General features: G+C 50.5%; 6 protein-coding genes across 6 annotated transcripts; 3 read left to right on the plus strand and 3 right to left on the minus strand.

The window, feature by feature from the left end:
- Nucleotides 1-369: 369 nt before the first annotated feature.
- On the plus strand, nucleotides 370-678 carry LTHEOB_5172 (MFS transporter; the record flags this gene model as incomplete). The annotated part of the gene is made up of 1 exon (XM_035514288.1): nucleotides 370-678. One exon carries the CDS (start codon nucleotides 370-372, stop codon nucleotides 676-678), a length of 309 nt encoding a protein of 102 aa, XP_035374040.1.
- A 1,403-nt stretch (nucleotides 679-2,081) lies between these two features.
- Nucleotides 2,082-3,448, minus strand: LTHEOB_5173 (Protein scaf8-like; the record flags this gene model as incomplete). Its single annotated transcript, XM_035514289.1, has 3 exons — nucleotides 2,082-2,428; nucleotides 2,476-2,632; nucleotides 2,906-3,448. 3 exons carry the CDS (start codon nucleotides 3,446-3,448, stop codon nucleotides 2,082-2,084), a joined length of 1,047 nt encoding a protein of 348 aa, XP_035374041.1.
- A 10,743-nt stretch (nucleotides 3,449-14,191) lies between these two features.
- Nucleotides 14,192-15,600, minus strand: LTHEOB_5174 (Nuclear import and export protein; the record flags this gene model as incomplete). The annotated part of the gene is made up of 6 exons (XM_035514290.1): nucleotides 14,192-14,257; nucleotides 14,309-14,349; nucleotides 14,502-14,835; nucleotides 14,892-15,124; nucleotides 15,193-15,465; nucleotides 15,516-15,600. 6 exons carry the CDS (start codon nucleotides 15,598-15,600, stop codon nucleotides 14,192-14,194), a joined length of 1,032 nt encoding a protein of 343 aa, XP_035374042.1.
- A 493-nt stretch (nucleotides 15,601-16,093) lies between these two features.
- LTHEOB_5175 (N-alkane-inducible cytochrome P450) lies at nucleotides 16,094-17,834 on the plus strand (the record flags this gene model as incomplete). The annotated part of the gene is made up of 5 exons (XM_035514291.1): nucleotides 16,094-16,177; nucleotides 16,230-16,476; nucleotides 16,640-17,291; nucleotides 17,361-17,491; nucleotides 17,554-17,834. The coding sequence occupies 5 exons, from the start codon at nucleotides 16,094-16,096 to the stop codon at nucleotides 17,832-17,834; spliced, it is 1,395 nt and encodes a 464-aa protein (XP_035374043.1).
- Nucleotides 17,835-18,349: 515 nt separating this feature from the next.
- On the minus strand, nucleotides 18,350-19,855 carry LTHEOB_5176 (Het-s domain protein; the record flags this gene model as incomplete). The annotated part of the gene is made up of 1 exon (XM_035514292.1): nucleotides 18,350-19,855. The coding sequence occupies one exon, from the start codon at nucleotides 19,853-19,855 to the stop codon at nucleotides 18,350-18,352; it is 1,506 nt and encodes a 501-aa protein (XP_035374044.1).
- Nucleotides 19,856-20,341: 486 nt separating this feature from the next.
- On the plus strand, nucleotides 20,342-24,841 carry LTHEOB_5177 (NACHT and Ankyrin domain protein; the record flags this gene model as incomplete). Its single annotated transcript, XM_035514293.1, has 10 exons — nucleotides 20,342-20,797; nucleotides 20,847-20,999; nucleotides 21,060-21,084; nucleotides 21,147-21,690; nucleotides 21,744-23,014; nucleotides 23,072-23,136; nucleotides 23,214-23,676; nucleotides 23,725-23,855; nucleotides 23,916-23,961; nucleotides 24,021-24,841. The coding sequence occupies 10 exons, from the start codon at nucleotides 20,342-20,344 to the stop codon at nucleotides 24,839-24,841; spliced, it is 3,975 nt and encodes a 1,324-aa protein (XP_035374045.1).
- Nucleotides 24,842-25,316: the final 475 nt, after the last annotated feature.

Raw genomic sequence — 25,316 nt, forward strand, 5'->3', positions numbered from 1 at the left:
AAGAGTGACAAGCGCTTAAAACGTAGCCTTCGCTACCGGAATGCCAAGGGCATCAGTATGAAATGGCAAAATCGGACCCGGCTGTCTTCTTCGTGCGTGGGATAGATAGCGGTGATGACGGCCTTCTGATAGATGGCGTTGGCATTATGGCGCTTCTTGGGAACCACATCGTTCTCCTCCCGGATTGCGAATCTCTTGGAGTGAAGGCGGTTCTGGAGTGTGTCTCGGTGAGCATTACTATCAGGATGTAGGGGATCATGGGTTCTGTGCCACCGAGCCCAGTGCGCGTCAGCGAGTACCGACTGCGAAGGGCTCACAAAGGACATTCGGGGAGGAGAGGCGCTCATGCAGGAGCGCTTCCGCCGCAACATGGTCGATACCGCGCGGCATGCAGCCGAGAAGTTCTGTCCCAAATACCGCCACAGCCGCTTGCAGGCTGACATCAACTCCAGCGGCGGCGACGGTGTCCGTTATCGTCCTTCCGTCCGCATGAGCAGAGCGGCCATCTCGAGGTATTGTAGCACGCATATTCTGGATAACCTCGGACTGAGGAGAAGGTGCGGCGAGGAAGTCCACCAGCCTCGGAATGGAGGCTCACACCTGCTGCGATGGACCGCCGCCAGCGAGGACCTGGCCGAGCAGAGACTGTGGTATGCCATGAATGGCGGCGTCCTCTGAGCGGGTCATCCAGGACTCTAGCGCTTGCTGGACCACCCGCCTGCGCGGCCTCGAGACTTGAGGAGGAGGAGGAGGAGGAGGAGGAAGAAGGAGAGAGATGAAAGGTGGAGCCTTGCTTGGGAATTATGTGTGCGTCGTCCACGCTGCCGGGCACGCTTCCGGCGGGGTTCGGGATGTCTGGTGCGTGGTTTAATCATCGGGCGTCAAGCGAGCGACAGGTCGGGGAGAGTGGCCTTGAGAATCCGCGTCGGTCTGGCATGCGTTTGGCGGTCGGTTCGGTCATTTCGGACTGCGTGGATTGTCCTTCGTCTTGAAAGTGAGGGATGCGCGCGTTTGACCGGCATCGAGGTTGGGAGGTCGTCGGTGCGTTCGAGCTGAATGCGGCGGGGTTGGGGATTGATGTGCTGGGAAGGACGGGTTTGGTTGCGCGATCGAGCGCGGCAGGATAGGCAATGCCCTTTCTCCAGTCGATTTGGCAGCCGCAAACGCCATTGCTGCTCGCGCCCGAGCCTGCGCCAGCCGTAAGCCAAGAGGATGATCGAGCTGCTCATAGTAAGCCTGGTCAGTGAGTGCCTGAGGTATATAAATCAGCAAGTCAGCTTCTCCTTTCGCCCACAGTGGCAGAGTGGTAACTACTCCAGTTACCATCAGAAGAACATGCTAAATTCACTTGTGCTAGGTCAAAAAAAAGAAAGGTCATAAGATCGAGCATAAAAAAAGCAATAAAAAATCCTTGTCAGCTCCCTATGGATGGGGTCAGACTTGGGGTTTTTTCTCCTGTAGCGAGCCACTCACAAGGCGAGCAAAAGCAGGTTTTTTGCCTTTTTTTCTTTGACCCGTGTATGGTTCGAATGGGCGAGGGAGAAGGCGAAGAAAGAGGTAGTTGTGTATTTGGTGAATGGCACTGGAGAAGAAAAAGACATGCATAAATAACGATGAGAAACGCTCTAAGACTATTATTACCCATCTCCCCCTCACTCTCCATGCTAGGACACATGCTCGTGAAGCTCTTCACGAAAACGACTTTCTTTTCCTCGCAGCGCTGGGTGGACGTGCATCTGTGGAAGTCTACTCGTGGCCCGGGCAGGCACGCTGATAGTGAGACTGGCAGCCAAACTACCACGTCTCCTCCACTGGATTGATCCGCTCTCGTCCTGTACATCCTTAGCATCTAACATCAAATTTGTGCAGGAAGCAAGCTCACCTCCTGGGAGTACACCGAGCTCAGACTTGGCAGTGTCGTCTCGCCACACTGCCACTTCTCCTCTTCCCTCTTATTCTTCCTACACTCACTCTTCACCCGCCTAAGCTTCCGCTTCAAAACTCTCCCCACCTCCTCACTATATCTCACCTTCTCGTCAACCAGTGCCCTCGCAGCGGTTCCAATGTCACCCCCACCGAGATCAGCCGCAGCCTCGCGCATACACGCCCACCACATCCACCCATCCACCCACGCCAACCGCTTCGATCCCTTGGCCAGGCGCTCCCATCGGCACCACGCCAGCAGCGAGACGCGCAGCGCCAGAATGAGCGCCGGTGCGCTGCCGACGTGAGTGAGGACACAAGCAGGGCAGGCGTTGCGGAGGTGCGATGACGACGTTCTCCCAGGCGACGAAGGTGTGGTCGGCGCGGAAGAGGATGTCCGAGGTGTGCCGCTTCTTGGCGCAGCGCTCCGCGGCGGAGAGCTTGTAGGTGCTGACGGGGACAAGAACGATGACGATAATGGCGTTGACAGTTGCGATGACGGTCCCTGAAGCGTGGAACCGATCTCTGTCCTGACCTCGCCCCCCTTCGTACGTCGCTCGTTCTCGAACCAAGAGACCAACTCCCCCTTCGCCCGCCCGAGCAGCGCTAATACCTCTTTTACCCGTAGATCATCATCCTCTGCTCCCTCTTTGTCATAATCACCCTCCACGACCATCAATCCCAGACCAGAGGCCCACGAACCAGCCTCCTTCCACACAAACGTCAGCACACTTCGCAACAGCACACCATCCAGACCGGTGTGGAAAGTGCACAGCTCTCCACCTACATCCCTTTCCTCCTCCGCTCCATCTTCCTCATCCGCTTGTTCAGAATATGCCGGGGAAGACAAAGACGTCCTACGCACGGTATGGCCGCCACAGCCCGGCCGGTGAGCTATGCCGGTCCGTCGGCGGCGGCAGTGACGGCGGCGTCCGTGATTGCGATCGCGAAATACCCTTGTTGGCGTTGCTGTTGTCTTTACCGCCGCCACAGCTGTCGCCGCTGTCGCTGGGCTCATGCACTGCCGCAGGTGGGAGGGCAGCTCCGCGATGCGCAGGCGCGTGCGGATGCGTCTGATTGTTTCGTTCGTGATTGGGGACAGCGACGACGGCAGGAGCTGAGGTGAGACAGGAGGTGTTCCTCCCTTATCACCACCATCGCCATCGTCATCGCCGCAGCCTCCAGAGCTTGCTGTCTTCGCACCGCCGGCGGTATCTCCCTTCGGCGTGGAACCCCGTGAAGATTGCTTGTCGACTATTCGGAAGTCATCGGGGCCGCAGGACGAAGAGAGTGAAAGGATGCGGGTGAGGAGGTGGATATCTTGCAGGGAAAGGCGGCGGTAGGCTGTTCGGGACGTTGATGGCGTAGCGAGCGGAGAGGAGGAGAAGGAGGTGGCGGATGAGGAAGGTGGAGACGGTTGCGGTGCGAGGAGTGGCTTTGACGACGGCGAAGCAGGCTGTGTGCTATAGGCACTGGCGTTTCTGCGAGGGGAATATTTGTTGGCGAAAATGCGCAATAAAGGCATGATGGTGGTTGCGGTGTTGTGTTTCCTTGGGTTGGCGGTGCGAGTCTCCAGACTTTTGAAATGCTGGTTTGTTGTGGGCAGGTTCGACCTATTGGGGGAAGCATGGGGCTGAAATACCAAGAACAATCTGACATGTTTGAGACTCTTCTGGTTGAGGCGAGCTGTTAGGACAATGGTGATCTCAGGGATGTGTTCCACACTAATCTGTTATCCTCTCAAGACAAGTCTCAATGAACCGAAACAGCACATCATCCCAGCTACAACATAACCTTCCTCGCCATGAGCAAGAGTAGAAAGAAAATTGTACGAGCTACTCGAACACCCGAAAAACAATATAGTTGAGATGCATCATATAAGGCTCTGTCCTTTTGTCACGCCGCCGCATAGGCTGTCGCGAGGGCAAAAGAGAATATACAATGTCCGTTATAAATCGCACACACCCCTTCTCAATGAACCTTCTGGTGTTCACATCCCCCGCCTCCATGTTTATCATCAGCTGCAGAATGCGGCATCTGTTTTTCAAAAGCGCTCCCTTGGTTAGTAAATTCCAAAAGGAGTAATCTCGCTAAGCGACTTAGCCCGCAAAACGTTAGCACACACACAGGCAAAAAACAAAACGTACAACAGCCGGGATTCCCCAATGGTCACCCACTTGAGTACTAATCGGCCGGTTCGCAGCTTAAGTACGGCTGAGCGGACGGGAAGCCCTGCATTCTGCGACCTATGGTCGTACGTGAAGGAGGTGGCTGCCAATTATGTTTATCACCCTCAGTCAACTGCCTGTCGACTGGCTGTTCACTGGAGCATGTCTGGGCACTGTCTCATCAATAATGCCTCACGCCCTCGCACGCTTAAGCCGTCTCCCAGTCAAAAATATACGAACCCCGTACGGTGCATATTTTGTGGTCTGGTTTGCCGCTCGTGAACTTCAAAAACTGCTATCTTCGATGTCTCTCGCCGAACTTTATAGCCCCACAGGCGAGAGCTCGCGCGTAGCACTTCTCCGGACCATTGCCGCAAACAGGCTACCGGCAGCTCAGGACATACGCAAATTCGTGCGCTATATTTGTCAGAAAGCATACGAGAGTCTTTTTGAGATGCTTTCCACCGTCTGAGAGCTCCTGTCTCAGCAGCCCCACAATGAAGAGCTTTGCACTTCGACTGGATGCTTGGGGCAGTTGAAAAAAGACAACGAATTGGAAGACTATGAGTTTGTGCTGAAATTCTGCTTCGAGTATCTAGCATCTGCTGCGCAAGATGAGTGGTGCGAAAAGCCTGGAATTCTATGCGTCTGGGGGGACTGGCATCGCGTTGCAACCAGAAAGGAAAAAACATTCAACCCGAATGAGGAAGAATTCCGGGCTCCGGTTGCGTGGATAGCAACACTTCTGTCCATCTACGCGCGCCATCGCGGAGAGTCGCAGCAGGATGATGAGTGGGATGCGCAAGGCGACGGTGGCGGTACTGGCGGTACTGTTGGCAGCAGCAAGGAAGTCCTTCGGGACTTCGTCGCCGTTTGTGACGTCGTCTGGACGCTCCCTAATTTCTCTAAGAGTTTTCACGAAGTCTCGGGCGTGGGTTTTTTAACACAACCTTTGCTTGGTAGCTCCTGCAAAACACGTAGAGGTAGCGACTGGAATCTAGGTTGGGTTCCTACGATGGATGCGATGAGCGCCTCCATGCGGACATTTTCTTCAGGCCGAGTGGTCTTCCAAACTAACAACGGATTACTCGGCCTTGGCCCGGACTACATGACCGAGGGAGATGAAGTGTGGGACCTGATCGGCGCAGATGTGCCGTCGATTTTGAGACCACAACCGTCGGACTCCCAAGACAAGGGAAAACCCCGCCGTTACAAGCTAATGGGTGAATGTTATGTGCATGGGGTTACGAATGGGAGGCACTGGGGAGACATTGTCGATCCCCATCCATCTTCACCGAGGAGTGAAGATCTAAAGCTGGAGACTATCGAGATTGTTTAAAAATGTCCATGGAGTTCGTGCTGTCTACATCTAAAAATATCTTCGCTACATAACACAACAACAATAACATCCGTCGTCCTCCGTATCACCGCCCTCCACGTCATCTTCCACACAACAAGCAAACATCTTGGTAGAAAAGCCGTAAGAGCAACATTCGCAGCAGCCTGTACAACAGCCTTCATCATCACCAACATCATCCGAACAACAACCACAACAGAGAGTCAGGCACATTCGTGAAACCGTTGGATGAATTCGCTGAACTGGAGCCAGACCAAAATCCTTCTTCGATAGGTATCCCATCTCTTCTGAACGCTGCGGCAGTGTATGCATGTTCTCAACACTATGTCCATAGTGTTCCAGCCGAGACATACACGCTGGTAAGTATTTCATTCCGCTGGATGATATGAGACCCTCGTTTCGAATCAGCAGATCAAGAGTTGCTTCAGGCTTTTCAAACCGATGAAGATATCTATGTTTACCATATGTCCGAATGGCAACATCGAGAGGTGTCATTCCCCGCGGCCCTTTGGAATTCACGTCTGCATCCCTTTCCAACAGTAGGTGTGCCACAGAGCCACTGGAGAAATGAAGTGGTTTCCAAGATTGTTCACCCTTTCGGATTTTGGTTTCGCACAGCCCGACGTTTGGATCTTCCCCAGCGTCGATGAGAGCTTTTATGACGTGAAGAGCGGGTTCGCCGGGGTGACCCGGGCGTGGATAGTATCGAAATATATGTGGATGGTTGCGAAACTTTGTTTGGCGCGTCAATAGCCATTCGAATGGAGTGACGCCCTGGCAAGGGGTCTTTGTATCAACACCTTTGTCGATCAGCAGCTTGGCCAGTGAGCCGTACTCAAACCTTTTGTCTGAGTCACGGAGTTTGGCGTCCTTGCAGAAATACATTGCCGCCATACAAAGATGTGGAAAGAGAGGATGCTCCGCATTCGAATCAACTCCTGAGATGCCTTCAGTAGCTTCAAGCTTTCGGCGCATATAGAGGAGAAGATTGGAGACCACGGCAAAATGAACCCCAGAAGTTCCTGGAGGCAGAAACCACGGGGAGGGATTTTTGATGAATTCCTGGGGCTTTCTTGGATTTAAACTTTCAACCACATCAAATTGGCAAGCTCCAGTAGTTGATTCGGCTAGGAAGCAGTATTTGGCGGCTTTTTCGCCAAACTCTTGGTAGAGGCCTGACTTTGGATTGTAGAAGCGATCAAAATGCTGAACTTCAGTAAGGTAGTATTTTGCAAGTTCCGTATAGCCATTTTGTGGCCGAAAGATTGCAATCTTGCCAAGAATGAGCTGTCTGAAGGCTGGCTTGATTAGGAAGGTTCGCACCGTCTCATGCATTAGTCGCATGCGCCCTTGACGTTCATCGATTTCGAGCAACCCACCACAGCTGTCTTTGAGTTTCTTGAGAAAGCTTGACAGTTCTCTAAAGTTGCTTGGAGGACCCGAATCCGAATCTGCCATTCGTCTTTGTTCAAAGCATTCCTGCAAAGTCTTGCACGGCCAGCATGTAATGATCTCAAAGAGTTCCCTCAATCCAATGAGTTCGTCGGTGCGGAGAGTCACATCTAAGGCAAGATATGACTCCCATCTAAAATCTTGCGGAATTCGTTCGGTGATAGACGTATAGAACGCCTCCAGTTCCGGGGGGAGGTTTTGCAATAGCATTTCCAGATCATGCGCGGACACACCTTGACATTGCGACAGGGCCTTGATAATATCATCCAATGCAAGTCTCACCCAAAGGAAAACACCGTCGGCTTGGTTGATGATTTTGTCAGCAATACGGTCGACTTTCTCTCTCTCCTTTCTGGAGACTCTTAAAGCTTCCTCGAGATTTGGAGATTCTACAAGCCGCCCCTCGGTGTACGTCCGAATATCAGTTTTGGTGTAGTCGTGGATCCTGAAGTTGACAAACTGTCGAAACTGATTTTGGATTATCTCCCGGGGTCGGCTAGAGAAGCAAATCTTGCAGTGGACGGCTTGCTCAGTGTTGATCAAACCCGCCATGAACTCAGAGATGAGCTCAAGATGACCGTCGAATTCATCAAGAGCATCAATGAACAAGCAGATATAAAGCTCAGACTTTTGTTGGTTCAGAATCCATGAGAATGTTCGTCGCAAGTTAGCTAGTTCCCAGTTGTAGCGATTCGAGCTGCTTCTCTTCGGAAGCACGGATGTAGGGATCCGTGAACAAAGCTCTGGGACACTCCAAAGAATTTGGTATAGAATACTTTGCAACAGCCCGCTAAATGACTTCTGGACTGTTGCACCTCGGTGGTAGAAGAAAAAACTGGCTTTAACAAGCTGCCCTGAATGAGCCCACTGCTGTAGCATTTCTTCTGTCCGGTCATCTTGGTAGATGTATTTCATGAGGGTTGATTTGCCGGCTCCAGGCTTGCCTTCAAGCCAATACGCTCCGTTCCCTTTGAGTAGCCAGGGAACAAATTGAAGGGATTTTTCGCTGAAGATCCACTCAAAAGTGGAAGAGTACTGAGCAGCTATATCGTCCAACCGGCGGTTGAAGAGTTCCGACCGTAACGATTCCAATATCTCTGGATTCCGGTATTAGCTAACATGCTGATGGATAATCCAGGAGCACATACCTTCTGATCTTCTCTTGAACCATTTTGCTCTAACTTTTTGTTGAATGGCTGATGTGTGTATCTCTCCATCTTGATTTTGACCGTCAGACTCCTCACTCGCGAAGCTTATATCGGTCGTTTGTCTGCGCAAACCGAACGTGAAGACGTCTTCGTGTCTCAGGAATTTCCGTAGAGATTCTACAACGCGGGTGTAGCCAACGTCACCACGAGAGAATTTTACCATCGCAGAATGATCCTTGTCGATAAAGTGCACTTCGTCTGGGTGACGAGAACATTTCTGGATAGCCGACTCTTTCTCCACCATCACAACCTCTGGACCATTCCGGACCCAACGACTGCCCAAAAACTGTATCAAGGATTAGATGTTGAGCATGATCACAGTCATCAAAACTTACATGAACAGTCTTGGTGGTTTCCGTCTCGTAGAAAGACACCACGCGGAAGTCCCTGGTTGCCTGATGTCCGCTGAACAATGAATCCAAGCTAGAAAGGCGAGGAGATCTCGGAGCGAGATCTTCGATCAACTGCTCAGTCGGGTCCCCTTTGACCATTGTTCTCAGTTGAGTTATCTCCATGCCCGCATTCGGAACGCCAAAGAACAGCGCTGCTCTGAGCTTTCCAAGGAAGGAAGGCTCCTGGGCTGAAGTTGATGCGAGTATTACCACTGTTTCCTTAAATATAATTCCTCCCAGGCTGTGACACAGGAAAACTACCGGTTTGGCTGAAGGCCATCCGAATCCAACGGAGACTAGACGATTCGCAAGAGCAAGTGCAATGTCGTAAGTAGACTTAAACGATTTGCTCTCGGTCAAATGAGTGTCGTAACCATAGATGATCGTTCTGATGCCGTTCAGGTCTTTTGGAAGTGCATCTCTGAGCCACATGAAATCTGGGTTTCCACGCTGTTGCCAGGATCCAAATGGGTGGCTACCAAGACCACTGATTGCGACGCAACTGCGAAAATGTTAAAGATTATTATTTCGGTCAGCTGAGCCAACAACTTACTCAAGGATATGCTCATCGTCAGGCACCTCACTAAGGACAGTGAAATCCAGGAACTGCTTGTCAACAACGACATGGTGCTCGACACTATGGTAAACAGCTGTGAGAGACCACTCTTCTCTCCCTTGTAACTGGCTCGGAAGAGCACTGAAGGTGACCGTCGCTTCTTTGGCACTAGTGGTTTCGGGAGAATCCAGACTTCGGCAAAGCGAGTACACATGAATTGTCGGAACACAATCTTCTGTTGCTAAACTTTGCGTCAAAAGCTCAACAACTCCGGGTTTGTCGATTTCTGGCGGGAGGCGCCGAACGCGATATGTCAAGGCGTTCTGGTCTCTGGCCATCGTGGTTTTGTCATCGAATACTCGTCACGTACATCTAGAGGTGAGCAAATTTCCGAGGCTGTGAGACCGTGATCGGTTCTGGACAACGGTATGTGAGGGCCTGACGGGCCAGCTGGCTGGGAAGGTAAGGCTGGTAAAATAAATTCAAACTTCGACCCCGCATTTGTTTTGTCAAGCGACGCTTACAGGTGGCAATTACTGCAGGTGCAGGGCGACTCATTTGATTGGCGCCGGATATGCTTACTGCTTAGCTGTGGCTTGCTTATGATGCATTCAACCTTGGCGACTCGCGATTCGAGCCGCATCGGTAGAAGGCTGCATGAAAAAGCAGGACTAAGCCAGGAACCTCTTCGAAATATGAAATTGATTTCACCTAGAGCGAGTACCAGTGTAACTCTCTGTTCGTTTTCGTTTTGGTAGATAAGCATTCCCGCCTCATTATCGCATATACACCAGATTACGTGCCTTCTAGTGGGTCAGTTTCCCGCTGAGGTGGTTGCTACCGGCTCCTGCGCCTCCCTTCCCTGCTGGCTCTCAACTTTTTGCCTGTCTGTCAAGGCTGTGTCATAATAGCCGCTCTCTTAGCTATACGCGTCACAGTACGTCTCAGGGACCCCTCTCAACTTGAAAATCTCTAAATATACCTAATTTAGCGGAGCGCGAAGTAGAAACTATGTATTAATAATTGCAGGACATGAATCACGAGCTGAGAATCGAGTTCGAGCGCTAACGCTATCATGAATACATCTATACTAACCGCTCGCTTTTTCTTAAACCATTGATCACGATCATCACTAATTGATCATACATGTCTGGAATCCTATAAAACTCATTTTTCGATGAATCAGACAGTAAGCCCTGCATTCTCGTGTCCGATGGTGCTGATTTGTTTGGTGGTCGGGGTTTTGGCATTTTGTCGCGCACCAAATACTGGAAAGGGAATCGGGGCTGGGGCCACTCGTTGGCGGCTGGCTGAAAAGATGATAAGGTAAAAAAAAAAGCATTTGTATCGGCTAGAACTCCATCATCATCTCCTACCTGCAGATATGTAAGCTGACTGCAGCGACGTCTGCAGGATGACGTGTCAGCATCATCCGTGAGCTACAGCGATATATGTCTCGTCCGACGCTTCAGCCTCGCTTCTGTTCTCAGTTCACATCCAAAAATGCACACACCACTCGTTTGGGACTTTCCCATATGCAACAATATTGGAAAAGAGGCGATAAACTGAGCCAAACACGTCCCAAGGAAATCAGGTTCTATTCCACGGGTATTTCAAATACGCCGCTATGCCAGCACCCGGCCGTAAATGCCCATCGTGCAATTTCAAGGGAGAGACTGTTTGGGTAATCCCAGGTAAATGTTGCCCAGCATGTGGGACTCCAGTTGATGGCAACATGTCATCGATCGTGCAACAAGACCACCCGGCCAATGCGGTCCTGGAGAGCAAGTCTCTATTGGCGGCATCGGATCAACCTAAGGTTTTAGAAGAAGACTACGATAGCTCGGATGAATTTCCAGTGCCAATAGCTATTGATTATAATTCCTTCGAAGCGTCGAGAGAGGGCAAGGATGCTGGCGAATGGAATGTGGAGCGGTTTCGCATGGCCCGAAGCTGCACCAAGAAAGACGAAGACAAAGACGAAGACAAGGACAAAGACGCGGACTCCATTTTTTCCCAGAACTCTTTCGCCTCCTCATCAACAGAGTATTTTGAGGACATTACAGCCGCGGTAGACGAGTTCGCTTCCCTCCTATCACACGATCCGGTTCTTGAGCCTGTTTTCGCAAATGTCTTCCGTGGAGATTCGAGTAGCGCGGAGACATCGAAGCTATTCACAAGCAAGTTACACCTGCTTCTGCGAGAATATTCTAGGGTACTCAAATTTCAAGCAGTAGTGTTCCTGGAAAGAACGTCAGCTAAACTTGTTGGAATTCATTCGAGGCGCATAGCCAATTCAATCAGCCAAGAGTTCAAAGCGACGAGCACAGCCCAAGAATACGTCAGAGATGAATTGGCTCAGAACGATACTCAGTACATCAGGTCCGCCTTGTTTGGAAATTCGTCTGAATCCGAGGAGGACGAGGACGATTTTCAGCCACCCGAAGACGAACGCGAATCGAATCTTCAACCCTTCAGCTTAAGCCAGGTGAAGGATTTTTTAACGTCTGGTACTCACTATCAGACTCTCAGAGACGAGATCCAGAGGTTCGCTTCAGCAGCAACAGGTACACATGCCTGCGATGATATTACCGAGGAGCTTGAAAGATACCTTGATAATCAAACTTCTTACTTCATCGTGTTTGACACGTATTGGAATCTACCATTATTCAATAAAGAGGAGTTTGTAGAGGCACCGCAAGATCTTGGATCTGTCCTCACAGCAACAGCCATGGAAGACAACGCCTACGTGGCCACGTGCAGCCAGTATATCCAAAAAGTCTTTCCAACAGTTGGCTGTTTAATGTTGAATACAATAAACAGGGCGTTGGAAGTTGGATCGACAAGCCAAAGACTCTTCAGAACTCTCTCGCTCAACGGAGCAAATGAAGAAGAAGTAGAAGTTATCCTTCAGCTTGATTGCACTCTCGCAACTACCGGTGGAGGACTTGAAGAGTCACATCTCATGCAACTTTTGGCAAAGGGGGCAACGTCTGCCCTTTTACAAACAGCTTAAGCCCTCGCGTGGCTGGTTTCCGTTCTCCGAAAACCTCTCATCGGATCGATGGCCTACTCAAGACCTATGTACCGAATTCGTAAACTCTACTCCAACAAGATACACGTTGAGCTGGAGCCGTCAGAGCTCGTCCCGTTCAGGGAAAGCAACGAACGCTGCTGGCCTCCGTTACTTCGAAACAGCGTAGTGGGTCAAGGCTTTCCAGTACCATGTCGGGACCATGGCCGTGGTCTAGAGATCTCATTTGAAGTCATGATATTATTGGGACGAATTTGGTATCCCATGGAGTACCTGGACGGCATCGTACTAAAAGGACGAAGTACTTTGCTTGTGCCCATAAGCAAAGTAGGGAATGCCGTCCAATGGCATTTCATATTCTGTGAACGACGTATTGGCATGGAGGAGATATCGAAGCACTGCGACTCAATCCTAGAGAATGTCGATCTCGAGACTCTACGTACATGCAGAGCTTTTGTCGGATTCTGCGAGAACGCCTGTATACACGCTGGTACACATGGCTCAGGATACAGAGATATCGGACAATCTGACGCATCGTTGGAGCCAACCCGGAAGCTCCTTGCTCGAGAGTTGGTCCCGTCAGCAGGAACGTCTGGATGTGGATTCTTTGGCATCCAGGTTGGAGCCAAAGTCGCTTTCACCAAAGGACTGTATGGGACAATCATGGCAGAGCACACTTTCCTCGAAGATGCCATACTTGAAGCCAAGACTCACCCTTGCCTACTCTTTGACACTGCCACAAGACGAGGTTGGCTCCTTCCGGAACTGAACGTGATATTGATGATTGCCCATGTTTGGGCCACCAAGCAGTCTGATCAAGAGACTTTACTTGAAAAGTTGCCCTTTTCGGAACCAACCAAAGATTCGAATGATGCGATCTATAAATTTCTGGTTCAGACGCCCGATATAGAGCTGCGTAAAGCATCTTGCGCGGGTGACGGAGTGACCATGATGCAACGCCTCAAGACCATCATGGCAGCTTTGAGCAGCAGGAAAGAGAAGGTCATAGAGCGGATTGCATCGACCTCGAGTTTCCCAATGACTCAAAAGAATACGTTGATGGGATGGGAGCTCCTGGACATTGCTCGTTCTACATACCTGTTCCGTCGGAAGACTTGTGAAGTCAACAGGAGCACCAGTGGACTATGGACGTTTATGCTGGACGACAACCCTGACATCGCAGTACTTTTCTGTCACGGTGCGGGAGATCTGATACAACCATCCGCCGATAACATCATCTGCGAAACTTGGTCACCAGTACCTTCCAACAGAGATTTGTTGACCACAACCGGACAAATGATCCTTAGCATCTCGGAAGTGTTCGGAGGACCACGTCACGCGCCAACATTGGCACCGCAGCTGTATCTGAATAATCCTTACGGGAGGGATGTCTTCCAGCCCTGCCATTACCAGCGGAAGTCTGAATGTGACAGAGTGCTGGATTTGGTCGAGAAAACTCCAAAGTCTCAGACATTGCTACAAGAGACAGATGGGGTCATACTTGGAAGTTCGGAGAACAATGCAGACCTCAGACAGACTTGTCGAAAGACGCATTTCAAACGCCGGCACGATTCTGCCTCTCCGGAAAACGTAGGCACAGAGATCAGTACCACTGTGCGTTTTCAAGAATTGACGATCCAGCAAAATGAGCATATTTCAACGGAAGAGAAAGGAAAAAGATCTCGTTATGACCATGAGAAACGTGTAGAGTAGCGGTTATTCGGCAACATCACATACATGCAAAGGCTCTACGTAATTTTGCACGCGCGAAATCTATTTCTGTTTATCACCACTGCTGACTCCGTTTGTCTCATAGAGCTTCGCCATGAACTTAAATATAAATATAACTTCGGGGGCATATCCTCGCTGCCACATAACTTGTTTAAAGCACTTATGACTTCCAGTTGACAACAAACCGCCCGACTGTCCACTTACAAATCATGATGGAAGCGAACAGGAAGGCCCTGCAACTTTGAATCACTATATTCATTTGAAATTAATTACACACGCCGCTCCAATGTTCAAAAAGAGTCTCGAAACCAGATATCAGCTGAGTAGTTGTATGAATTTTCCTCTATCTAGGGTCGATCTCGTTAGAAGGTCACTCGCTCCGGTTAGGCGAGTTGTTTCTATCCTCTAACTGTCGGTTGAGGCGGGTTTGTCCAATCTACGAATGATTAGACATGAGTCCACGTCTTGGGGAATTTAGTATACGTACTTGGATGACGACCAGCCATATGCCAATGCCAGTCAACATTGCTGATTGCGGAAGACGAGATTAGCATGTCTTATAGCTCAAATGATTTTACACCCGGGCCAGTTGTAGGCTCCATAGTATGTCTTTAGTCCGCTCTCGAATGACCATAGCCGAGAGCTTCAGTCTAGATGGATACTTGAAGTCAGGAGCTTACCTGCAACCACGTCTCGATGTGAGCCGCCTAGGACTTTCACAACCCAGCTAAGCAGAGCGCTGGAGATCAACGACCAGAAGATGGCTATCCAGAAGAAGAATTGTTCGAAGGTTGGTGAGAACTGGCTGTTGGTCGCAATGATGCCCACCCCGTAGAAAAGAATAAGAGCGGCAACGGCAAGGTAGAGGACGATCTTCCAGGTACGGGCGATTCGGTAGTTGAGCTCCGTTTCTCCACTGACCTGGTACTTCAAGGACCCCCTCTGCCGCTCTTCAACAGTCTTTGTGCGCCGTGTCCACATATGGAGGCCTTCGAGGCCGACGCCCATGAAGTCCTTGTGTCATGGTCAGAATACAGAAGCGTCGGAGGTCAGCACTGAGGAAAATCTACCTTTATATGCTTTAAGTGGTACTTTGAGAGTTTCGTCCCATCGGGCTTGTTGATCGGGTCGACAATGTTGCTCGCGCTGTATCCCCATTTCTTGCTGAGCATTAACCAATTACCCTGATGGAACGTGTTGATGGGATCCTTGGATTCGAAGTGCACAATGCTCAGCCCGCGCGACGCGGCATACTCGGGGTCTTCCATACGAAGACGCTTTGCTTCGCTCTCCACCATGGCATCTGCCCAGAAGCAAGCCTGGTAAGCAAGCAAATCGCCGGATCCTGCGCGCCGGAGCGATGCTACCTACCCATATCCTTGAGGAGCTCGATCGCCTTGTTGATCTTCTCTTTGTTGTGTTCCATGCGTGGTATGTCTCTCTCCAACTCTAGCAGAGAAGAGCTGACGTGTTCGAAGCATCTCCGCCGAAGATTTACGAGGCTGGGGATGAAGATGGGCGCATTGGCGTTCTGATCAAGCTGGGAAATCTTGTTGAAGTCCTCTGCAGATTGGCGGGTGTAGCTAGCGAACAGCGGGGTACCGCTCAGTGGACCTCCATGCCCCTTGGCGACCTGGTGAGGCTCTATCCGAGTCAGCGGGAGCTCTGACAGCAGCGAGTATCCCAAAACATACCTCTGCCACTCTCAGCGGCATTGACGGGGGTAAGTGGGATCTGCTCGTCTGAGGGCAGTCTGCCTCGACGGAACAGGGTGTCCATCCCGAGGCAGAGAAACTGTAAAGGAAGAGCGTGCTTGGCAAGTGTGCTGTCAGATTGGAGCTTCACTTTGTACGAGAGTGTAATGCGCTGTCTAACTACGTGGATTTTCTCTCAAAGACCAGTCTTTTGACCCCATAAATGTTTCAGCCTCATCGGATAGAAAGGCATTTCCTGCTGTGCGGCGTAAGCAGCCACGAGATAACTGGTTTGACAGAATAGGAAGTTGGCCCGCTGACAAAGATTTGCAGGGTTCGTAGTCGCTCGGGTGATATGGGATGCAGGATGTGATTCGACCCTTTAAGTAGGCGCCAGCGCCCCCAACCTGCTGTGTAACCACAGACCTCTCAACGTCGCATAGAAAATCGAGGAAACACTCGAGGCTGCGTCTTTTTGCGCAGACACACACAGATCTTCGAAAGCTGACGCACAACAACTATCGGCCCCCCGCATCACATCCTGCATTTTCTTGTGATCACACTTGAGTAGCAGCAACATGTGGCTTCTCCATTACTCTTTTTTCTTAGCACTCGTTACCTGGCTGTGCGTCCGCCGTTGGCGCGCATCACGCGAAGAAGCTGTAGGGGACTTCACCTACCTTTCAGACCTCCCGAATCTAACCAATTGAACAGAAAGAAGTCGCGTTCGGTGCCAGCAAAGGCTGCGCCAGCCCCCGAACACTGCTCTCAGACTGGCCACTCGGCCTCGATCTAATCGTGAGCGCGTTCCAAGCCGCCAAACAGGGCCGCATACTGCAATACTTCGACGCGCTCGTCAGCCGTACCGGCCACACTTTCGAGCAGCGGCTCCTCGGCGTCTCAGGCATCGACACCATCGACCCCGCCAACATCGAAGCCGTCCTATCCACCCAATTCAAAGGTACCTGAATCCTCCTCCTCCTCCTCCTCCTGAAAATCCTACCCACTTCCGCCACAGCCGGTGCCGTGTGTGCCGAGCGCCAAGCAAGCACCCGCATCCAAATTGATCCAATACGCTCTATCTATTGCTGACTCCTCCCGCCCCAACTTTCGCTACCCTATAGAATTCAGCCTCGGCGTGCGGCGCGCCACCTTCTTCCCGCTGCTCGGCGACGGCATCTTCACGCAGGACGGCCGCGCGTGGAAGCACTCGCGCGAGCTGCTGCGTCCGCAGTTCACGGCCAACCGCGCCGAGAAATTCGCACAGATACAGAGCGCCGTCGAGGATCTGATTGCTCTGATCCCGGGCGACGGCAAGCAGCCCGTCGATCTGCAGCCGCTGTTCTTCCGCTTCACGCTCGACACGACGACGTTTTTGTTGTTTGGTGAGTCGATTGGGTCGCTGCGCGGGGGTGCTGAGGAGAGGGCGGCGAGTGAAGAGACGAGGTTTGCGGAGGCGTTTACGGTTGCGCAGGACTACTTGGCGCAGAGGGGGAGGCTGGGCGATGTGTATTGGTTGATTGGTGGCCCCAGGTTTTGGAATGCGTGTCGGACGGTGCATGCGTTTGTTGATTCGATGGTGAGGGATCGCTTGCGGGATGCCGAGGAGGAGAAAAAGGAAGGATCTGACTCTGCCGCGACGAAGTCGGACAAGAAGTATGTGTTCCTGGACGCACTTTTGGAGCAGACGCGCGATGTCTTTACGCTGAGGTCGCAGCTCTTAAATGTGCTGCTGGCGGGAAGGGACACGACTGCTTGTTGCCTGTCTTGGACTTTGTGAGTGGATGTCCTTGTTCAACTTTCGTGGCTTCAGTGAAAGATGCTGACGAGGGACCGCTTACACAGCCGTCTTTTGGCCCGTCATCCTGATGTCCTCGCCAAGCTACGCGCAGAGATCGAGCATGAGGTCGGCTCAGCTATACCACAGCAAAACGACATCAAGCGGATGACCTATCTCAGCTACGTGATCAAAGAAGGTAAGTGTTTGACATCCCATCCCGTCCAAATCCCTGGCAAACAAAGCTCATATCTTCCACAGTTCTCCGCTTATACCCTTCCGTGCCTGTGAATTCACGTACAGCGCTCTGCACGACGACCCTTCCCCGAGGCGGCGGCGAAGATGGTCTTTCACCCATCCTTATCCGGCGCGGCATGGCCGTGGGCTATTGTCCTTACTTGATGCACCGCCGCACAGACCTGTACGGTGAAGATGCTCATCTCTTTCGGCCGGAGCGCTGGGAAGATGGACTGGAGCGGAGGGTGGGATGGGGCTACGTGCCGTTCAACGGGGGGCCGAGGGTGTGTTTAGGTCGTGAGTAGCTCCTTGTTTCCTTGTTCACTTTATCGAGTTTTTTCTTCAGAAGGAGGAAAGCGCTAACATTTCTTGCTAGAGGATTTTGCGCTATTGGAAGCGTCATATGCTATCATACGGCTGCTTCAAGTCTTTCCGCATATTGCCCCTTGCGATGACGATGAGGCATTATGCGGACCGGGCAATACTGAGCAGCAGAAGGTTCCGGGGAGCGAGAGGCAGCTCCTCACGTTGGTGCTGTCTTGTGTGGATGGATGTTGGATAAAGGCATCCCGGGGAGCTGGCGAACAGAGCTGATTGAAGAAGCATCATGGCAACAAGCATTCTGTAATATATTAAAATGAGAGATAGGAGTATGAGCCAAGTTTATGAGATTGTGCTACCAGTCACTTATATCCAAAATTGATGAGTTCAACAACAAATAGTGGCTATGGCCGTGGTCTCGTGAAGCCTCCAAAAGGCTATCCTGTGGTTGGTGCTATCTTCAGGGGCTGAAAGGCAACAACAGAAAAGTAGTAACTGGCTAAATAATTGTCTGGATGTCTCGAATTACTTTGAGAATCCCATCAACGAACTCCAGCGCAACTTCCCGGTTATTCTTTTCCACCGTCACCTTGAAATCGTTCCTGTCCTCGTCATCCAGATGTGTCAACATCGATTTGATAAGCAGCGCCATCTTCATCCCTGACATTGCCGGTACGTATTCCTCGCTCATGCGTACCAAAGTCCTCTGGATATGCCCCGGTGATAGGGCTGCTTCGCTTCCGTCTTCCTCTCCGATACTTTGACTATCGTCGGAGATGTCCAGGCCATGAAAGGTCTCCCAAAACTGCTCGGATAGGCGTGAATGGCGTCCGGGAACAATAAGAGGCTTCCAAGTCAGGACTTCCAACATGCAAACACCCAAACTATAGATGTCGTCGGCCATTGTGTATGCTCTCTCGGCCAGTGGCGCTTGACGGGCTGAGTGCCGGTAGATCTTCTTCTCGATGGAGGTATCCCCGTGGAGGAAGGTCACTGGGTTCTCGGAGCGTCGTGCGTACTGCCATCCGATCAGGAAGAGTGTTGGATCCCCGCCATCGCCAGTATTTATCAGAATGATGTTGTCAGGTCGAATATTCTTGTGCACTAGTCCTAACGTGTGAGTTTGAAGGACAGCAGAAGCAAGCTGGTAGCATATGCCCATGCGGTAGTTCAGTGATGGTAAGCGGGGCTGTGTCCGATACGAGCTCGATAGGGTCGCCGGAAAGTCTCTGGTCAGATTTCCGTGGAAAATAAGCTCGAATGCCCCCTCTTGACCATTTTCATTTGGCCATCCGCGGAATCCCAGGAGAGGCAGGATTCCATTGCCGGGCTGAGCCTGGGACAGTTTCTGAGCAAGTTCTCGAACGTCCTGTTTGACAGCATCCTTGGTCGAAGGAGTGTATTCCTTTTGTTCATGTAGAAACCAAGAAACTTCCGTGCTGACCGTCTGTGTAGGGTGGGTAAGTCGGCCCTTGCACAGGAACACGTCGCGGTTCGGCCCGTATTGCCGATCTCGGGAATCGATCACCGTAAAATCTTGGTGTTGGAGAAAGTCCGGAGACTCGTCGGTCTCAATCATCCGGAGGCTTGTTACAACCGTGTGGAATTCCATGACAGCATTCGAAAGCTTGCCTGTGCTTCCTATATCCTTCAGATCATTCCTTGCAGCTTTGTTCTTCATCTTGGAGAAGATGGAAGTGTTCGTCCCCACTGCTTCGACGAGGTCATCCATGCGCTGGATAAGCTCTACGATCCGATTGAAATTACCGTTGAGCCGTGATTTGTGGTCCGGGGTGATGTTGGGGCTCTTGAGAACCTTTTGCGCCAGCTGAATATCGATCTCCAGCTGCATCCGTTTCTCGGGGATCTCGAACAGTCGTAATTGTTGGACGACATCTTCGAATCTTTTATGGTCCTGTATCTTCTGGTAAAGTTTCTGCCCATAATGACAAAGCAGAGAGATGACGCCAGGGACTGCAAGAACAAGACCTGCAGCCTCCGCCATCTCCGCTTAGAGCACTGACTTTGGGTTCGGAGTTCTTGGCCGTCTAAATCAGGCTGAATCAGTGACGGTTCTGAGCTGGTAATTCTGCGTGCATTGCGAAGATATAGATAAAAACTCACATTCATCGGCAGACAACAGCGTTTATGCGACTCATTTTTTCAGCATCGCCCCCAAAAAGTGGTGGGCTTGTGCCCACCGCATCATCGGGAACTCCCGCCTGCTCCACCTTCGTGAGCTGCGCGAATTTTGTGATTCGTCGGATGATCTGCGTATATGCGGCTGAAGCGAGCGAAGCTGCATGCCAATGCAGTCCAGATTGCTTAGCTGGCATGAAATGCGGAAGACGTATTACTGGACAAATGTGATAAACTCCTTTCGTTCTCATGTTTGACACAAATTCGCATGTCGGCCCTCATCACGTTCGTGCCATGCCCGAACTTCGAAACTCGTTTGCTGGTTAGATCTCCTTGATGCACCTCCTCCACAATGGACCGAACAGATTTGTCTGATCTGGTTACTTCCGTCACGCGCTTCCTCGACCTCAGCCTTATTGCAGTAAAAGTCTTGAAGGACAATCAAGGTTTCAACAACCCATCCATTGAAGATACCCTCACGGATATCAACGCTTCTTTACTATTCACTCGTGATATCCTCGAGCGAGAGGATGACGCAGCAGAGACGTCCACATTTGAAGAACCACTTATTCACTCGCTGGAGCAGTCTTTGGTCCATCTCCAGTCAGATCTGAAGAAGTTCTCCGCAAGCATCCTGGAAAGCAACTCAAGACGGCAACGTTGGCGTGCTGTGTTTCGATTGCCTACTGGTCAGCCAAAGCAGAACCACGAGCGCATACAGCAATCTAGCGAGAAGCTAAGGGCACTCCTTAAAAGACTCGATTCCCTAAATCGCTCAACCATAAAGGACATCGATGTCGAGGCCCCGGTCAAAAAGGAAGCAAAAGGACATGACATCCTTTTTCGCAAACGTCCAGCTCGAGTCACATTTGATTTTGTTGAACAACAGAATCAATATCAATTCCATCATCTCCAAGCCCGAGAAGGGTCAAAAGCTTGGCTTCTCCAGCACCAAGCCTTCGAAGATTGGCTCAAGGAGCCAGGAATGGTACTTTGGCTGGATGGTCCTGGTAATTGTTCCTCTTAAGAGATTATAGCCAATAACCGATGCTAATAACCACACCGTGCAGCTGGGTCAGGGAAATCCGTCCTCAGGTATGCTTGCTTCTTATCACTAGATTTTATGGTCTGACATCCCATGAGTTCAATTGTCATAGAACGTCTGAAGGAACGGGAGAAAGAGCCTGGTTCCAGCATCGGCATTGCTTTCCTTTTTCTCGGCACACCCCTAGGCTCGGGGCAGCGATATCCCTATCTTATATGGTCCATCATCCAACAACTGAGGGATGCCATGTCCCATACCAGAATTGGAAACAACAGGCCAAAGATCACCCGCAAAGGATCCTCCGACATGCATGAGCTTTCCGGACTTTTACAAGAGTCTATCAATCAGTATTCGCACACGTATATCATCATTGATGCACTGGATGAATGCTCCAATGAAGGAAACACGAGGACATTGCTTATTGAAGCACTTCGCGAAATTTCGCCACGAACACATCTTCTTGTGACGTCGCGACCGACAATTCAGTCCGCGCGTACATTTCCCAATGCACCCCAGTTGGTCCAGCTGGAAGTACGTCCGGAAGATGAGCCATTGACGCTGAAGGAGTTTGTCGAACCTCAAATGAGAACCCTAAAGCTGGCCCCCGACGATAAGAAAAAACTTATTGACAAAGTATTGGAGAGGTCAAAGGGAGAGTAAGTTGCAACCTGAATCTTGAAGTTCCTCGTTGACGGTCGGCATCGTTTAGCTTCATCATGGCGCTGCTTATTTGCAAGCAGCTCAAAGACCGCTCTGAGCAACCGTCATCAGAAGACTCAGAACCCCTCTTTGTGCATCTCAGAAAGGTTGCTCAAGCACAACCTGACGACATACGACTGCTCTGTGGCACCTTGATGAGCCAGATCCGCAAGGATGAACGATCTATGAAATTACTCCAATTGGTCCTGTTCTCTCATCGACCTTTGAAATCCGATGAAATCAAGGTCGCCCTTTCACTGTTGGCAGACCCATTGAACAAGGAATTTCAAATCGAAAACGCCCAGCCTGTTCAAAAAGGCTTGCTCACAAGGAATGCCAGAACCGATATGGTACAACTTACCCACGCCAGCCTCCGGGAGTATCTGGTATTGGAACTGGATAACTACTGTCAAGACCCTCACTCAGAAATCGCTGTTGTCTGCATGAAGTATCTGGAGACACATTTGGCCGCTGAAAATACTCAACAACACCCTGAGATCGCGGTTCTATCGTCAGCTTCTCCTAGCTTACCATTCTTGGATTACGCCGCATCCAACTGGGCATACCATGTTCAAAGAGCACAATACGTGGATATTCGAAGAGTTACCTCATTTCTCAATTCTCCAAACATCTCAAGTGTACTTTCCAAATTCATTGGCAGCCGCAGCCAAATAAAAACAACAATAGTCAAGGAGACAATGTCTGCGATACACATCGTAGCGCATTTCGGCCTCGTTGACGTTTTGAAGTCCCTCTTGCATAATAAGACTTCAAGAATGGATGAGAAGACTTCTGTTGGTCGGACTGCATTGCACGTCGCTTCCGCCGTTGGCAGAGACCAGGTGGTTGCCCTTCTCCTCAAGCAGGGTGCCAACATCCTGGAGCAGACAGAGGCAGAGAAATGGACCGCACTACACATAGCAGCAAGAAAGGGACACCTATCCGTCGCAAAAGAGCTCGTGGACTACCAAAATTTACCCACCCAACAAGCTGGCCAAGGCTTAGCACTACTCCACCTCGACGACAAGGCAAAGCGGACACCGCTGCACCTTGCAGCATCTGCCGGACATGCGAGTGTTGTTTCGTATCTGATCGATAAAGGGTCGAAAATCGATGGTATCGACGGAATGGGCAGCTCTCCACTCCATCACGCAATCCGGAGCGACCACTTGGATGTTGTGCGCATCTTGCTTGCTAATGGTGCAGACGTGCGGAAGAAGGACCTTGTTTACAAACAGACAGTCACAGATCTTGCCTGGAATAGAAGCGACCGAGATCGTGGTATGTCGATTAAATCCGCCTTATATGAAGTGGACAAGGAACGGACGGATGCGGTAGTGAAAGGCGGCCAAGCAACATGCCGCGTTTTGAAACACAAAGAGGAAGGACGTCAGGAATCAAAGGTATGGTGTCCGGACTCTATCTGCCAATATTCCTGATTATATCCACGGATTGTGAAAATGCTGACCATCACTTCAAGCATTCCTTTATCTTCGAGAAAATATTCGACCTGGGAAACACCCAGACACAGAAATACCTGCTTACCGAACATAAACTCCTGAAGAGGCTGAGCCATGCACACATTGTATCATACCTCGACTACGAAGAGCATCATGACCAAAACAGCTTTTCCCTATACATGGAGTACTTCGAGGGTGGCGATTTGTACAGAAATCACAGGTGGCCGTCCGAATTGAAGGACACGACGTCGTGGGTGGTGGATGACTTTGGCTTTCAAATCAGACCCGAGTCCCGACAAAGCCAAGAATCATCGAAATCCACTACCCCACTCGAAGAGACCATCGTTTGGGCACTGGTCTATCAGCTCGCCCTAGCCATGGCTTACCTTCACCATGGGTTGAACTTTTCTTCTGATGGTGGAGAAGCATACTTTGAAAAGGAGTGGGAATACGTTATCCACCGGGATATCAAGCCAGCAAATGGTGAGATGAACGACCCTCTCATTTTAATTCGCTGACCAAGAAAACTAGTGATTTTTCGACGTTCTCATGGGAACAAATCAATCGTCGCAAAGCTCTGTGACCTCGGTATTGCCAGAGAGCGAGGCGTTGGTGTGAGCGCCCCGAAAACGGTGATTGGATCCCAAGGGTACATGCCCCCAGTGAGTACCCATTTCCAATCAACGGAAGCGAAAGATGTACCAAGCCTAATTTCCAATTAGGAGTCCCCAATGTGGACTATCAAAGCAGATATCTGGGCATTTGGACGTAAGAGAAACCCCCCAACTTGTCCCTACAATGTATTTTCGAAGCCTGACACAACTCAGAGACCATTCTGAACACATATAAGGAAGCTGAAAGTGGGAATGAGGACAAAAGTACTCCATTGAAGGCGCTGATCAAGGCTTGTATAAAACGAGCAATGACTAAACGGCCTAGCAGCATCAAGATCCTGGAAGAATGTCACGACCACTTCGAAGAAGACTATATGCTGAAAAATAGACTACCAGAACAAACGATTCTACATATAGAGGCAGTACACAAACTTCTCGGCAACGGAAAGTCTTATCTCCTCCAGGCTTTTCGGCACGTCAGTAGCTTTCTCGACGATTACTCGGTCTTTGATAGCGCCACTCAGAACCGACGCAAGGCCATCGTCCATCGGCTGAACCTCTTCATGGACGATGGCGTGGAAGATCTTTTCAGAGACAACCCCGACGACAACTCCAAGCACCTGACCGTCCTCCTTAAATTTCCGTCCCGAAAGAGTGCGAAGAAAATGCATCTGGAACACTTGTGCCAGATCCAACCAAACATCAACCACAAGTGGAAAAAATCCGGATTGACGGCACTGCACCTCGCTGTACAACAAGGTGACCGCGAGATGGTGGAGGTTCTTCTCAAACATGGCGCAGATACGTCGATTCGGGATATTCATTCTCAGACGGCTGAAGACTTTGCAACGTCATGCGGATCTGAGGGTATCGAAGAGCTTCTTAGAAGTGGCCCCTCCTCATCATCGGGCACGCACTCTGAAATTGAGAAGGAACAGTCCAGAATTGTGGAATCCCCTACCCCACAGAAGAGTCTAAGCAACAAACCAAAGACAATCACTTTTTCAGAGCCACCTAAAAAACGTCCCACATGAACTTGTATTACAAATCTGTTCATAGAAGATTTGGATGTATCTCTTATATCTCTTTACATAGATTGGTTACTTCCTACTATGAGTTTGTATCTATCACCAGTAAATTGAATGATTCGTTAGTCATGCATGGATCGTAGGAACTGCAGTCTCTATTCTCAGAGTTGACTCTTTGTTTGTCGGAAACTGTGAATCCCCACGATTTAGTGAGCTTTGGGATGGATTTCCTGTAGATATCTTGCTGGCGGTAAATAATCGAGCCATTTAATGTGCAGCGCGCCATCGACAACATCATTGCGTTATCGCACAACTTGCGGAACTTTTCAATCATCATACGCAAAGTGCAGTCCAGGGGCTCATACCTGAAAAGTCCCGCACTGTGCGATCTATGGTCCTACATGCAGGCCGTGGGTAAATATGTGGAACACAACCATATAGAATTCCTCCGCTCCGACATCTGCACCGCAGCCAGGCATAT

The sequence above is a fragment of the Lasiodiplodia theobromae genome, assembly GCF_012971845.1.
Source record: "Lasiodiplodia theobromae strain AM2As chromosome Unknown scaffold_14, whole genome shotgun sequence".
In the NCBI taxonomy this organism is placed as follows: domain Eukaryota; kingdom Fungi; phylum Ascomycota; class Dothideomycetes; order Botryosphaeriales; family Botryosphaeriaceae; genus Lasiodiplodia; species Lasiodiplodia theobromae.